The sequence below is a fragment of the Xenopus laevis genome, chromosome 8S, assembly GCF_017654675.1.
Source record: "Xenopus laevis strain J_2021 chromosome 8S, Xenopus_laevis_v10.1, whole genome shotgun sequence".
Classification (NCBI taxonomy): domain Eukaryota; kingdom Metazoa; phylum Chordata; class Amphibia; order Anura; family Pipidae; genus Xenopus; species Xenopus laevis.
In genome coordinates, this window is record NC_054386.1 from 81,785,821 (window position 1) to 81,802,035 (window position 16,215).

Below are 16,215 nucleotides of genomic sequence, written 5' to 3' on the forward strand. Positions count from 1 at the left end.
GTCGAATAGTCGAACGATTTTTAGTTTGAATCGAAGTCGAAGGTCGTAGTAGCCTATTCGATGGTCAAAGTACCCAAAAAAATACTTCGAAATTCGAAGTTTTTTTCTTTCGAATCCTTTACTCGAGCTTAGTAAATGTGCCCCCAGAACTCTGTACCATTCTAAAACTGTTATATCAGTTCCCTCATCCCTGTGCTAGAAGTTTCCAAGAAAGCCACATGAAGCTTGGTATAGTAACAATGATATCCTTTATTCAGGTCTTGTACGTGTCTGTTACAGAATGTTTCTGTAGTTTTCACTCTGTAGCTAAAAAAAAAGAGAAATCGAATATGATCCAAGACATTTGATATTTGTGCTGCAATCCCTATATGTTGTGGGCACAGTATTCGGGGACAATGATATCATAACGATGAAATGACAGAGAGATTAGATGAACTTTATCATTGTTTGAAAGTCTGGGAATGATCAAAGAGGTGTCAAAGAACCTCTTCTAATTGGAAGCAAATTGAATTAGTTGTTGATACAGGAATGGAAGTTTCGCTGAATCTTCTATAATCAAACATTCTTTGTTGCATTTATATGACAAAGGTATCAAAAGATATACAGTTATTGACGTTTTCTTATTGTGATGCTGGCAAAAAGACATTTTTTAGCCTGTCATAGGATCAGTGATTTTCAAAAGACCTGGGGGGAGTGAAGTTAGATATAACCACAGTCCACTAGAGTGAAATTCCACCACTCTCTATTCATTTCTATGGGATTTTTAATGGCGTATTTATCAAAGGGTGAAATACGCCTTTAAGAATCCCATATATATGAATGGAGAGAGGCGGTATTTCACTCTAGCATCTCTAACTTCACTTTTTGATAAATATACCCCATGAGCTGAAGAAAAAAAAAGTTCAACAATTTTAAATAAAATGGAGATTCTTTATAAATAGGAGGAGGTAGGAGAAAACTATTTGAATGAAAATGTGTGCTAATTAAACTTATTTGGCAAAATAGGATTTTTATAAATATTTAAAGAAGAACCAAACCCTTTATATTAAAATCCCCTACCCTATATGGACCCCCTCCCTGTTCTCCCCCAGCCTAGGTGTTACCCTCAGTAAATGCCCCGAACTCTTTACTTACCCCTCGTTGCAGATTCAGCACATTGGAGTTCACGGACGCCATCTTCTTCTCTTCAGTAATCTTCGTGAAATAACCGCTGAATCGGCTCGTGCGCAGCTGGAGCAGTGTGTCATTTTTTTTAACAACTGCGCATGTGCCGAAAGTCAAGGAAATTGGCGAATCACTGGAAGAAGACCTGAAGGTTACCGAAGAGAAGAAGATGGCGCTCGTGAACTCCGATGTGTTGAATCTGCAACAAGGGGTAAGTAAAGAGTTAGGGGCATTTACCGAGGGTAAAACCTAGGCTGGGGGGGGAGCAGGGAGGGGGGTCTATGTAGGGTAGGGGGTAGGGATTTTAATATAAAGGGTTTGGTTCTCCTTTAATGCAGGATAACTAACACTTGGGTCAAGAGCCATTTCAATACAATAACATATAAGACCCCTACAGTCTTACTGATGGTCTGATCATAATCTACTTATCTATGCCAGTATTAGTATTGCCCTGTACTGTATTGCATCATTTAGTCTTCTTGGTGGTTGGCCTAATTGGGCTAATCATTTTGTTTGGACCCTAGGAGAGGATCAGACCCATTATGAGAGTTAATGCATCCATAGATGTCAGGGGGCCTATCGAGTCCCAGCGGGGAGTCAGGACCAAGGAGGAAGCCTTTAGGGTCAAAGTTCGGGTTCAAGGTACAGACAAGGGTTAAGGCAAATTCAATGTCAAAGTCCAGGCAAGGGTTCAATGGCAGGCAGAATGGAACAGAATCAAAAGTCCAGGCAGGGGTCAAAGTCCAGGAATAGCAACAATAAAGCACCCAGGAACACTAATAAACAGATCCTATAATTGGACAGCGTCTAGGTGGCCAGAGCGACCTTTTATTTACAATTTTGGCGCCATTGGTGACGTAACCGTCAATGCCTCGTCGCGCTGACGTCAATGTGCCGGCACCGCTACCCACGTGGCGGCCATGGGCAGGGAAGGATGCGGCGTCCGGGGCTCCGGGCAGCATTCGTGACAATAGATTAATGGGGACATCAGCTATCATACTTTACCAGCCAGCATTATTGATATTCTGACGGAATCCTAATAAAATTCTGTTTGGGGGGTATCCAAGTGAGTTGCTGACTTGCCAAGAGTTGCAAAATCTGCAGTCCGTGTCAGCCTGTGTATGGCCAAGTTAAAATTACCCATCCAAATGGATGGAGGAATAGAAGAGGGTTTGGCAGTAAAGGAGAAAAAGAAACCACAATCCTGTTGAACATGTGTATAGTTTCCCTTTAATGCAAAGAATGAGAGTAGACTGCTCTTTACATGTATTCAGTAACCACATTATATTCCTATACTTACAAGTATGTTTTTGTTCATTGATCTGCTTCAGATTTTGACAGGTAGAATAACGTGAAAAGTTCTCTGTTGCAACACTGGAATTGGCATTTTCCCGACCTGTTAAATTACAGCAGCAACAATGAAAGCAAAATGATATGTTCAAATAATTATGTAATTAGCAATAAATATATGACATTACTCTTATAAGAGGACATAAAGGCAGATAGGAGCCAATGCGAGGATAAGAACTGTGATGAATAGGAATATATGAAGGTTCATAGAGAAAACTTACAGAAAAGTAGAAGGGTTCCCTCTGGAGATTTCTTTAGCAGATCAGAGGAAATGACACAGTTTGGCCCAAAACCATATATTATGCTCTTCAATTCCGTCTGGGGATCTGAATAAAGAAAGTGGGTATTAAAGGGATACTGTCATGGGAAAAACATTTTTTTTTTCAAAATGAATCAGTTAATAGTGCTGCTCCAGCAGAATTCTGCACTGAAATCCATTTCTCAAAAGAGCAAACAGATGTTTTTATATTAAATTTTGAAATCTGACATGGGGCTAGACATATTGTCAATTTCCCAGCTGCCCCAAGTCATGTGACTTGTGCCTGCTCTTTAGGAGAGAAATGCTTTCTCTCCTGAATAAAATATGTTTTCCGATGACAGAATCCCTTTAATGACACATATGGCAAGAAAGACACTAAAAAACCAGTATGGAAGAAGGCACGTGCAGAAGTCAACTTTTACAGACCGAAGCTACATGAATCAATCTAGAGAGATGTTTTTGATATGATACTTTAATTTAGATAATAATTTAAGATTCTATGCCCTAACAAATTCCTCTTTGTCATGATTATTATGATACGATAGTTTGTGTCAAGTTATGCTGATGTAGCTGCCATAGTAAAAGCTAAGGCAGGACTAAATTGCTGAGAAAGAGTAGAAAGAAACCTGGAGTGTGCCCAGCATAAAGGGGAACTAATAACCCCCTTTATTATGGAGTGATTAGTTCCCTTTTTTTAACAAGTTACACACAAAAGAGGATTATGAGCAAAAAATGAGTGACAATGTACAATCAGGTCCAATCAGATGGTACCTTTGAATATTAAATGTCCATCCGTTTCTTCAGCTTCAATGTTTTCCAGCTCTACTTTCTGCACACCCACCTCGCTAGTTGAGAAAAACAAATAAAATAGGAAATCTGACAAGAAATATTTAGGGTAAACCAGCAACAGAACCTACAGTTTTTATCTTACTTCGGGGTTAGACAGTGTATGAAAGTGGCACTTAAGCTGGCCATAGTTGCAAAGATCCGATCGTACGAATCCTCAATTTGTACAATTTTCGGACCGTGTGTGGAGAGTCCCGACATTTTTCCTGCCATGTCGATCGGTCGTTCAGTGGATCGGACAGGTTAGACAAGATTTCTGTTGGCTGCCGATAATATCTCTGCATTTATTGCCGATCTGATGATTTTCAATGGGAGACTGTCACCAGCTTTGTCAGACATAAACATTCGTATGATTGCTGTCAGGGGCAGAACATAGTCTGGTCTGTTCTTTTACTACTTTATTTGATCTGAAGGTTAGTGGCAGGTCAGGAGATGCGTCTATGGCCAGCGTAAGCCATCCTAATCAAGAGTGTCAGATACAGCATGCCGATTACACTTTTGGAATTGCTCTATAGATTAAAAGGATTGAGTAGCTTAATTTATTGAGTCATACATAGTTCAGTATATTCTTGTTACTATTCCACTTACTTTATTGATACGTAGGATAGATGCGGTTTGTCATTTACAAAATTAAATTCCATCCAACCAGATGCAACTGAAACGTCAACAAGTGAGCTGTTGGTCTTCCCATCCGCAGAAGTCGTCAAACTCCATTTTCCTAGGAACTTAATGAACACACAAACATTGAACCCCTTTGAGATAATTGCCATTAGTCACTATGTCTAAAGATGGCCACACACGGGCTAATTAAAGCTGTCGATATCGGTTCTTTAGACCGATGTGGCGGTTTATCTGCCCTTGTGTGGGGGCTTCCGACAGGTCCATCCGATTTATATCAGGCCAAAAATCGGGCAGATATTGATCGGGCAAGTTTTGATTTTTTCTTCTATCGCCAGTGCCGAACGTTCGGATTGATCTGATATCGCCTTGCCGTTAGTGGGCATATCTGGTTAAGATCCAAACGAGCGGATCTAATAGTGTATGGACAATCGAAAGTTCACTTCTAAACAGAGTTGTATAAACAGTTCTCAGAAATTTGTACCAAGACCTGTTTGCATCTGAAATTTTTAACTTCCAATTGACTGAAAAGAATCAATGAAAATACGAAATACCATTTGCTTTATACTGTACACTTTCAGCATGTCACCACTGTATAAATAACAGAGAATAATATTAAGTGAACTTGGCAATATTTATTCATTTGACTCTACAGATGATCTCATTTGAATTTTTTTGGAGCTTGGAGCTTGGGAACCTATACCGCACTGCCATAGATCCTCAAGTTGTGATAAAAGTCAATATTCAGAAAGGAACGTAATTTATGGGTTCTACTCAGTTTTGGACACCATCACAGTATGTAAATGAGAGTTTTTTCCCGAGCTAGTGTAGAATATTCTTAAGAGCAGGCATCAGATACAGTAAGTTGTTCTTGGTTACTAGACCTGGTTTAAGGTTTGCAACATTTATAACTTTAACCCCAACCAAAAGGTTTGTTTCGCGTGAGCCCACTCCTTTTTTATATCTTTCCAGTGCCTACGCCACATAAAATATGACCCCTCCTTACAAAAATGTGTGTATTCTCTGCTTTTAATATCTAGATATATAGGTGGATATATAAATTATATTATTTTAAAAATTACCTCTTTCAGAGTTATGGGTGTCACTTCTTTCTGGATTTTAGTACAAATTTCAGATTCTGAAATATATAAAGAAAATCAGCTAATGTGTAAAATGTTTGTAACATTGCAATGTTGTGTAGTTTTGACCTTGGCCCAAAGATTACTAATCACTACCAATATACTACATTATACTTCTCAACCTGCATACAGCATTGTCCATTTGTAATCTTTTTTTATGGCTTAAGAGCTAACGCTTTGTGCCAACTGAAACTTTTAGCATACCTCCCAACATTTTGGAAATAGAAAGAGGGACAAAAAGATTTGCCGCACAGAGCGCATCAAATTATTTGACCATGCCCATTTTTGTAGCCACACCCTATAATTACAATGTCTGTGTTACAAAATTTGACAGGTTATGATAGTTTGAACACATTTCTGTGGCTTTTATGTGTTTTTACAGTTTTGCTAATGAAGGTGAATTTCCTTTTAAGCTGTGAGTTCTCCCAAGAGACTTGCTTATCTGATATTATTACAAAAGTATCTAAGTATCTATTCTGGCCAAAAGTCAATTAAGTTAGAAACTTTGTATCTTTTTCTGAACGTTCAGTGCAGGAGATCAAAGAGAAAAAACTCAGGACATTTCAGTAACAAACCCGGGACTGCTGGTTGAACTGTCCAAATCAGGACACTTGGGAGATACACTTTTAGGTCTACAGACCTTATTCATACACCCCCCTTTGTCTATAATCCTGATAGAGTTTCTAGGTCTTTACCATCGTGCCTTGTGTTACATTTAATAATTTAATTCTTCTCATGAACTAAAGTATTTTTCATATCATTCGATTTTCTGTAAGGAGCGGGCCTTAACTTTGAGAAACCCATCATAACAAAATATTTACCCACAAGTTAAATAATCAAATCTCCTTAGATATTCAAATATAGCTTTTTTATGGCTACTTAAATCCTACAGAGATATCTCCTGGAGTATAGAATCTCATGCTAGGGATATAATGTCCTGGTCATAGGACAAGATTCTACAACTTCTTGCTACCTTTATCCCGTCCCGTATAGTAAAGTTATTCTTGCACCATTTTTCTATATCTTCTTCTGTATCAGGAACCATATTGGAGTCTTCATATACATGGAACTAGGGATGCACCGAATCCAGGATTCGGATCGGGATTCGGCCTTTTTCAGCAGGATTCGGATTCAGCCGACCCCTTCTGCCGGCCGAACTGAATCCGAATCCAAATTTGCATATGCAAATTAGGGGCGGAGGGAAATCACGTGACTTTTTGTCACAAAACAAGGAAGTAAAAATGTTTTCTCCCTTCCCATCCCTAATTTGCATATGCAAAAAGTTCGGATTCGGTTCGGTATTCGGCCGAATCTTTCGCAAAGGATTCGGGGGTTCGGCCGAATCCAAAATAGTGGATTCGGTGCATCCCTATATGGAACTGTCATGAATACATTTTTTTATCTCATTGATGCACTTTATCTGTTACCCTGGGCTCAGCGTTTGTAATGTAGTCTGGCCTTCAGTTTTTTCCCCAACCAAACTGAAAGATCTGCTCCTTAGTATCTTAATTTACAGTAGATCAGTTTGTGTAGTGGAAATAAATCTCTTCTTTTTATACTTGTATTCACCATCAGTGTCTTCTTCTTTACGCCCAGAAATAAAATAAGTATAGTTTCCTTGAAAACACTTAGCATGCACATCAAATTCTTCCAGGTAAGACTGGTTTACTGTAGGTGTTTTAGCTGAGAAAAAAAAGACAAAACATTAGAAAGCTGTTTTCTACCCCAAAGTGCCTGGAAATGTATAAAAGAACGTGGTGTTATTTTGTACAGTTACAGAAGTTTAGATCCAGTTTACCATGTTCCTTCTAATGTGCTTTTATTACCAGGGGCTCTGGGCATTTACCTGATACAGATGGATGAAAATAAGGTCATGTAGTTCACTCAATTGTCTATTTCCCCTTTCTTGAGTAAAGAATGAGGTTCATACCAAGCATTGTTGAAAGCCATTACTAAATATCAGCTTTCGCCTACATGGAACACCAAGTAACGTTTACACTGTTATGTAACCCATGTATACCTGGGTAAATGTTGCACAATAATTACTTTTGTATATAATTAAAAAAAAACAAAACAGAGAGACATGTTGGTTTCTGGAGATCCAGTTAGTAAATATTTAGGAAGGGCTACCATCATATGTGATCATCTTTTTGTAAGTCTATTTTTCCACTTGCTGAAAAAAAAGAGCATAAGATGCCTAAAATAAAAACTCACACAAATAGGAATGCATTTTGTCATAGTCAGAATATCTTTATTTTGTTGACTGTAATTGGGTTTGTGTCTGTTTGTATCCACCCCCATTCTTCTGCATAGTGTTACAGAATATATTGTTGCTTTTTAAACATACATACTGCAATAGTACTGGCATCAAATGATTTACTTTCATGGGATAAAGCAGACTAACACTCCATATGGAATATAAAGTACTAAGTTTGCCCAGGATCAGCAACCCAAAGCAAGCAATAAGAGGTTTGCTTTTAAACAGAAGACCAGGGAATGCTACTGTAATAAATATACCCTTAGGAGCGTGGTGGGTCCTGTTTCTTTGTGTGGCGTTTGGGAGGTTCGCGCGCTGAGTGCACTTTGGGTTTTGATGTGGGTTCGTGTCTGACATCATCTAGAGCGAAGTTTAAATATTTAAAGGGGCCTCTGGCAAATATTTACTGCCCAACAAAAGGTCTATTTCATAATTCCTGGGTGTGTTCCTTGAGTATTCTAATCTGTTATTGACCCTGCCTGTCCTGACCACTGCCTTGTTTCAACTATTCTCTTGGATCCTGTTCTGTACAGCGATATCAGTGTGTTTGGCCTGGCCTGTGACCCCGACTATTCCTGTGTCTGTTGTATTTGTACCACATTGTCCGACTGTTACTGACCTGGCCTGGCTTTTGATGACGCATCTTGTTTCCCGTTCCATTACCTCACGCTTGGTTCCCTTGCTCGCTCAGAACTCTCTCCTTAGGCCTCTCACTTTAAGACCTGACAGCATCCGAGTAGCGGAGGGCTAGTCCCAAAGCCAAAGGCGGCTGTCATAGGTGGAAGGGTGACCCTTGACTGGGTCCTTGGAGTCTGTTCTGAGCTTGGGAAACCCTGCGTTACAGCTACCTGCTGATTGGTTGCTATAGGTTACTGCTCCTGGGCAAAGGTAGTGCCTTTTATTGCATAACCCCCTTAAATATGTTAAAGAAGAGGATGACAGAATCTTTGTCCATGGAAGTACTACATTTTCTGGTACATCTTTGCACATGTAGAATAGAATTTACTGAGAAAGGTGCTTAATTGAACCAGGCAGTTGTCCGTAGCAACTAATAAGATCATTGCTTTAATTTTGTAACTGCTAGTAAACTGATTCAAACTATTTGCTGATTATTAGCTTCTGCTGCAGTGATGTCATTTATCACCTATGTTAGAAAATGAGCCCAATATTGGGCCATATTTATCAAAGATTGAAATTGGAGATCGCCAGAGTACGCTAAAGTGAAATTCCGCCGCTCTCCATTTCTATGGGATTTTGAAAGGCATATTTATCAAAGGAGAACTTTCACTTTCACCTATTGATAAATACTCTTTCAAAAATCCCATAGAAATGAACGGAGAGTGGTGGAATTTCACTCTAGCGGACTCCTGGCTATCTCTAACTTCACTCTTTGATAAATATGCCCCATTGTCTTGTCAGGTCCATTTAAATTGCATTCCATGGTACAATAGATTATAGCCTACTAATAATGATTGAAGACGGTGATCAGTAAACTAATTTTTCCAGCATTATATTACAGACATAGAAGCTACTCTAATTATACTTCTATAAATGTGCATAGATGTTAATGACTAAGCAAATCATTATAGTTGATGCACTTGCTTTTATGACAGTCTCTAATTATATATTATTATATACTATTATTATATACATTACAATACACGTATATAAACATACTCACAAGCTAGATATAACGTTCTTCCTGCCTCGCTTTGGACTCCCAGGAGAAGCATATTCTCCCCAGTCTTAAATTCAAGCAGTTTTATCGTACCTAGAAAAGGGAAAAGCAATGCTTTTGAAACAAAAGTTTTTTACAGCAAGGCTAGTTTTCTGCACATATACCTGCACATATTCTTGGTCATTAGTGATGGGCGAATTTGCGGCGAATTCCCGCGATTCGCAAAACCTCAGTGAAAATTTGGCGGCGTCAAAAAAAAAATGGACGCCACCGTCCGTTTATTTGGACGCCGGCGCAATTTCGCAAAAGACGGACGTCGCGTCTGTCTTTTTAAAACTTCGACTTCGTCCGTTCGCCATCTAAAACCTGCCCAATTGCTATTTTAGCCTATGGGGGACCTCCTAGAACCTATATAGTCATTTGGTGGACTTTGAACAATATAAGTTTTTTAGGGCAAATCCTTCAATTCGAATTCGATCGAATGCACTAAAACTTCGAAATTGACCCAAAGTTAAAAACGTAAATTTTTTTAAATAAATTTCTGTATTTAATTTGAATTTTGAAGTTATGGGAGTTCAAAAAAACTCCCAATTACTCCGAAATTCGACCCTTGAGAAATCTGCCCCTTAGTCTTGAGCATTTCTACATATATTATTCGTTTTCATAAACATTGTAAAAACCTATAATAGATATGCAAACAAGGGTATAGTGGTTATCGATGCTAGAAACAGGAAAATGCTACCTGCCATTTCCCATTCAGAAATGATTTAGGGGGTTATTTACTAAAACCTGAATTTTTTTGGTCTGAATTTTAAAGGGGGAAAACACAAACTAAAATCTTTCGAGATTTATAATACCCCAAGGCTGCTAAAAGTCCGAAATCCAAAAATACTCCATCTCAAACCTGCCGAAGTCATGTAGAAGTCAATGGCAGATGTCCCTTTTACAATTGGAAAATATCATGATCTGCGCTGGGTTTCGGACATTAATCCGTATAATTCATGATTTTCAGACGTCAATCCGAAAAAAAATTGAGTTTTCGGGTGTCAAATCCAGTATGATTTGTATGATTCAAATTTTTTCACAGTTTTATTGAGTTTTTTCATGCACCAAATTTTTTGAGTTATTTTATTAATAAATAAGGCAAAATTGTGGATGGGAATTTGATCAAATTCGCTTTAATAAAATAATGAGATTTTTTTTAGTAAATAACCATCTACTTTCCAATAACAGGGAGAGTATAAAACGTGTAATAATCATATTTTTCTTTACAATTGCTTAAAAGGGATGCTTACTTCTTGTTACTCCTTCCTCATATTTCAACTCCATCAAGGTCTTCTCCACCACCCTAAAATAAAAAGCAGTATGTAAATATATCAATAGATAAACTGACTAAATAATGAATGTGTAAGAAAAGGGATAAGAGGAACAAGACCGAATTTTGTTTACACATGGTTTGGCAGTGATAGGACAACATGACTCAAACTTAAAGTGATACTGACACTAAAAAATGACTCTTCGAAATATTAATGTACATTGAAAGTTACCTATAGGTCATGTTGATTGTTTTACTCTGATAGATCTGCTTTTGTAAGTAATTGTTACTTCTAGCTGGTGACTACATGCATTTATTTAGCATTTAGGGTGACATATAGACACATACATAAAGTATATTGTAAGGTGACATCCTTTTCTATGTACAGCAAGGTGGCCCATGTTTAGTGGGAATGCTGAGAACCCAATATGGTGCTTTCATTCATAAGCACTGACAATAACTGATCAGAAACACTATTTATAAGGATATATTTTGCCTGTCTGTGTATTAGAGCAATATTAAATATAGCAGAACTTACGACACAATCTGGATCTCTCTCACTGTATATTCCTTTCCTTTTTTGCTTATCTCTAGTTTTGCGGAGTATAAAAGCCTGATATGATAATGATGATCAGGGTAGGTAGAAGCTTTGGCAATGAGACTCCAAGTTTCTGTATCCTAACAGAAAAAGTAAATAATCAGAATGAAAGCAAATCATAGGTTTAGGGAGGAAAATATTTCTAGCGCCAAGTGCTTTTTGGTTTTCTACCGAGTGGTTGAAAAGAAACAGTTCATATTTATTTTGCTGCATCAGTCCACAATAATAATAAAGACTATTTGTAGCATAATATACACACGAGACTTTTAGGGGGTTATTTATCAAACTCCAAATACAAAAATCACAAAAATTCTGATTTTTTTGGACCTAAAAAAAAAATCTAATTTCTTTCAGGAATTTATTATACCACAAGGCTGAAAAAAGTCTGAATCCGAAAATTCGCCATCTCCAAGCTGTTGGGGGTTTTTTTTTTTGGTGCCAAAAGTCAGATTTTAGCAGGAAAATCTGACTTTTTGGCAGGAAATCAGAGTTTTGTTGGGAAAATTAGATTTTTTCATATTTTTTGCTGAGCTTTTTCTATGATAGGTAAGGTCCAATCGGCAATTCGGAGATTTTCGGATTTTCTTAATAGAAATAATGAGATAAATTCGGACTTTGATAAATAACCCCCTTAAAGTACAGGTATGGGACTTGTTATCCAGAATGCTCGGGACCTGGGTTTTTTTCGGATACCGGATTTTCGCTTAATTTGGATCTTTTGGGTCTACTTGAAAAACATGCAAACATTAAGGGGCAGATTCACTAACTTCGAGTGAAGGATTCGAATGAAAAAAATTCGAATTTCGAAGTATTTTTTGGGTACTTCTACCATCGAATTGGTTAAATTCGTTCGAATTCGAACGAAATCGAACGATTCGAAGTAAAAATCGCTCGACTATTCGATAGTCGAAGTACTTTCCCTTTAAAAAAAACTTCGACCCCCTACTTCGGCAGATAAAACCTACCGAAGTCAATGTTAGCCTATGGGGAAGGTTCCCATAGGTTTGCTAACCTTTTTTTGATCGAAGGATTTTCCTTCGATCGTTGGATTAAAATCGTTCGAATCGTTCGATTCGAAGGATTTAATCGTTCGATCGCTAAAATCCTTCGACTTCGATATTCGAAGTCGAAGGATTTCAATTCGAGGGTCGAATTTCGAAGTATTTTTAACTTCGAAATTCGACCCTTAGTGAATCTGCCCCTAAATAAAGCCAATAGGCTGGTTCTGCTGCCAATGAGTATTCATTATATATTAGTTTGGATCAATTACAAGGTTATTTGGTTATAACGGAGTCAATGGAAGAGGTTCATTCCATAATTTGGATTTCTCTGCATAACGGGTTTCCGGATAACGATTTTCACCATAAAATGAAAATGTTTGTTTTTTCACATTTAACGTTTTTAGCTCAAAGCACGAACGCCATTGTATAAAACACTTTATTTGTTTTTTGCTATTCAGTGGGACAACTTGTGGAGAGCACCCCTTTAACCTGATTGATAAATTGCACACAACTTCACAAAACTGCATACACGGTTGACCACAGATTCTGGAATTCTCAGAAAAAACTCTACACTGAGGTTACAAAAACGTGGTGATTTGTGTTTTGTTTCTTTATGAATGAGCCCTATAAAATAAACATGCAAGACTTCAGCAATGGTGTTAACAATTCTTATAATGAACACACCTTAAGTTCCTTTAAGTTTTCTGAAATTTCAAAGTGGCCATGACATACTTGAGCTAAAGGAGAAACATATAGTCATATTGTTAGGCAGTTTAAACAGACAACAGTTCTATTACACAGGAATCAAGTCCTAGAGCATTACAGGGTGCAAATGCATACCTCTGTACTTTTTTAAAAACCATTTATGTCGGAGGTTTGGATGCCCTCTGCACCGACTTACAGATTGGACCTAATGCAGGACCTGTATGGGTTCCACACAAGTCTCTGGGGTGCAGAATCCTGTGGCAATTCAGAAGAGTGCAAGTCATAAGTATATGGTTGTTTCTGCCCATTTGTTGGACCCCTTACTATGCCCAGCACTTTGTAATGGATTACTATTGAATTATGTAGGTTAAATGATTTTTCTATAAATTATCAGGATGCACCAAATCCACTATTTTGAAACCCTGAATCCTTCACGAAAGATTAGGCGAATACCGAACCGAATCCTAGTTTGTATATGCAAATTAGGGATGGGCAGGGGAAAACATTGTTTACTTCCTTATTTTGTGACAAAAAGTCACGCGATTTCTCTCCCTGCCCCTAATTTACATATGCAGATTAGGATTCAGATTTGGTTCGGCCGGGCAGAAGGATTTGGACATAATGAATTACCGACATCCTACATACAGTACCATAACTGATCGAAGGCTTCAAAACCTTGACTCGATCGAAACCATTGCATTTGCTCCACTCTTTAAACTTCTCTATTTCATCTTCTGGAAGGGATGCTCCTTTACCTGCAATGACAGAATTTCTGATAATCATTAAAATATTTATACAGCAAAACAGTCACATGGTTCCCCGTGTAGGAAAATAGTTACCCTCTACCCACCATGGATCTAAAATTAATATCTATCCCCAATGCTCAGGTTTTATGTTGTTTCATGTTAAAAAAAAGATATGAAAATATGAAATGCAAATTATATACCCATGTCAAGAGTTTGCAGAGAAATTGGGTGTGTGTTATGCACACCACGATTAGGGATGTAGCGAACGTCGGAAAAAAAGTTCGCGAACATATTCGCGAACTTGCGCAAAAATGCGAGCGGTTCGCGAACGGTTCGCGAACCCCATAGACTTCAATGGGAAGGCGAACTTTAACATCTAGAAAAGACATTTCTGGCCAGAAAAATGATTTTAAAGTTGTTTAAAGGGTGCAACGACCTGGACAGTGGCATGCCAGAGGGGGATCAAGGGCAAAAATGTATCTGAAAAATCTGCCTGTGTGTGCTTGGAAGAGATAGTGTAGGGGGAGAGCTGTTAGTGATTTCAGGGACAGATGATAGTAAGTTTGCTGGCTAGTAATCTGCTTGATACTGCTCTGTATTGGAGGGACAGAAGTCTGCAGGGATTTGAGGGACATTTTAGCTTAGGTAGCTTTGCTGGCTAGTAATCTACTGTTCTCTTTAAACAACTGCCATACGTTGACCTTGTAGGCATTGTTTGCCCAGTTTTTTTGGACGCAGCCACTGAAGCACAGTTGCCAGAAAAAATATGCCATATAAATGCTGAAAATAGTCATTTTTCGCCATACGTTGACCTTGTAGACATTGTTTGCCCAGTTTTTTTGGACGCAGCCACTGAAGCACAGTTGCCAGAAAAAATATGCCATATAAATGCTGAAAATAGTAATTTTTCGCCATACGTTGACCTTGTAGACATTGTTTGCCCAGTTTTTTTGGTTGCAGCCACTGAAGCACAGTTGCCAGAAAAAATATGCCACATAAATGCTGAAAATAGTCATTTTTTGCCATATACGTTGAGTCAACGTATGGCAAAAAATGACTATTTTCAGCATTTATATGGCATATTTTTTCTGGCCTCTGTGCTTCAGTGGCTGTGGCCAAAAAAACTGGGCAAACAATGCCTACAAGGTCAACGTCGTTGACCTTGTAGGCATTGTTTGCCCAGTTTTTTTGGCCACAGCCACTGAAGCACAGAGGCCAGAAAAAATATGCCATATAAATGCTGAAAATAGTCATTTTTTTGGTCGCAGCCACTGAAGCACAGTTGCCAGAAAAATTATGCCATATAAATGCTGAAAATATAAATTTTTTTGGTTGCAGCCACTGAAGCACAGAGGCCAGAAAAATTATGCCATATAAATGCAGAAAATATGCATTTTTTTGGTCGCAGCCACTGAAGCACAGTTGACAGAAAAATTATGCCATATAAATGCTGAAAATATAAATTTTTTTGGTTGCAGCCACTGAAGCACAGAGGCCAGAAAAATTATGCCATATAAATGCAGAAAATATGCATTTTTTTGGTCGCAGCCACTGAAGCACAGTTGCCAGAAAAATTATGCCATATAAATGCTGAAAATAGTAATTTTTTTGGTTGCAGCCACTGAAGCACAGAGGCCAGAAAAATTATGCCATATAAATGCTGAAAATATGCATTTGTTTGGTCGCAGCCACTGAAGCACAGTTGACAGAAAAATTATGCCATATAAATGCTGAAAATATAAATTTTTTTGGTTGCAGCCACTGAAGCACAGAGGCCAGAAAAATTATGTCATATAAATGCAGAAAATAGGCATTTTTTTGGTCGCAGCCACTGAAGCACAGAGGCCAGAAAAAATTAAACCAGTAGGGTTTGCACCCTAGTTTGTAACGGTGGCGGAGGGAGGAGGAGGACGCTAAAGGACAGCTGTGTGTGGAGTCATGAGGCTTGAAGAGAAGGACAGCTGCATAGAAGTCAGAACAAGTCTTCCGGCGTGCAGTAACCCTCCGAGATCCACCCCTCATTCATTTTAATAAAGGTCAGGTAATCGACACTTTTGTGACCTAGGCGAGTTCTCTTCTCAGTTACAATCCCTCCTGCTGCACTGAAGGTCCTTTCTGAGAGCACACTTGAGGCTGGGCAAGACAAGAGGTTCATGGCAAATTGTGACAGCTCTGGCCACAGATCAAGCCTGCGCACCCAGTAGTCCAGGGGTTCATCACTCCTCAGAGTGTCGATATCTGCAGTTAATGCCAGGTAGTCCGCTACCTGCCGGTCGAGGCGTTCTTTGAGGGTGGATCCAGAAGGGTTGTGGCGCTGCCTTGGACAGAAAAACATTTGCATGTCTGACGTTACAGACTGGCCAAAGGGCTTTGTCCTTGCAGGTGTGCTCGTGGCAGGATTACTGGCACCTCTGCCCCTGGAATGTTGATGAGTTCCTGAAGTGACATCACCCTTAAAAGCATTGTACAACATGTTTTGCAGGCTGGTTTGTAAATGCCGCATCTTTTCGGACTTGTGGTATGTTGGTAACATTTCTGA

General features: G+C 38.6%; 1 protein-coding gene across 1 annotated transcript in view; it reads right to left on the bottom strand.

The window, feature by feature from the left end:
- Nucleotides 1-229: 229 nt before the first annotated feature.
- Nucleotides 230-16,215, bottom strand: part of LOC121397773 — a 32,337-nt gene continuing 16,351 nt past the window's right edge. Inside the window, exons 5-16 of the mRNA XM_041575261.1 lie at nt 13,581-13,685; nt 12,910-12,962; nt 11,165-11,304; nt 10,607-10,659; nt 9,315-9,404; nt 6,946-7,059; nt 5,320-5,375; nt 4,208-4,344; nt 3,545-3,618; nt 2,736-2,840; nt 2,465-2,560; nt 230-306 (exon numbers count right to left, since the gene is read on the bottom strand). Of these exons, the coding sequence (XP_041431195.1) occupies nt 296-306; nt 2,465-2,560; nt 2,736-2,840; nt 3,545-3,618; nt 4,208-4,344; nt 5,320-5,375; nt 6,946-7,059; nt 9,315-9,404; nt 10,607-10,659; nt 11,165-11,304; nt 12,910-12,962; nt 13,581-13,685 (1,034 nt within the window). The 3' untranslated portion in view covers nt 230-295. The remainder of the gene's footprint in view (nt 307-2,464; nt 2,561-2,735; nt 2,841-3,544; nt 3,619-4,207; nt 4,345-5,319; nt 5,376-6,945; nt 7,060-9,314; nt 9,405-10,606; nt 10,660-11,164; nt 11,305-12,909; nt 12,963-13,580; nt 13,686-16,215) is intronic.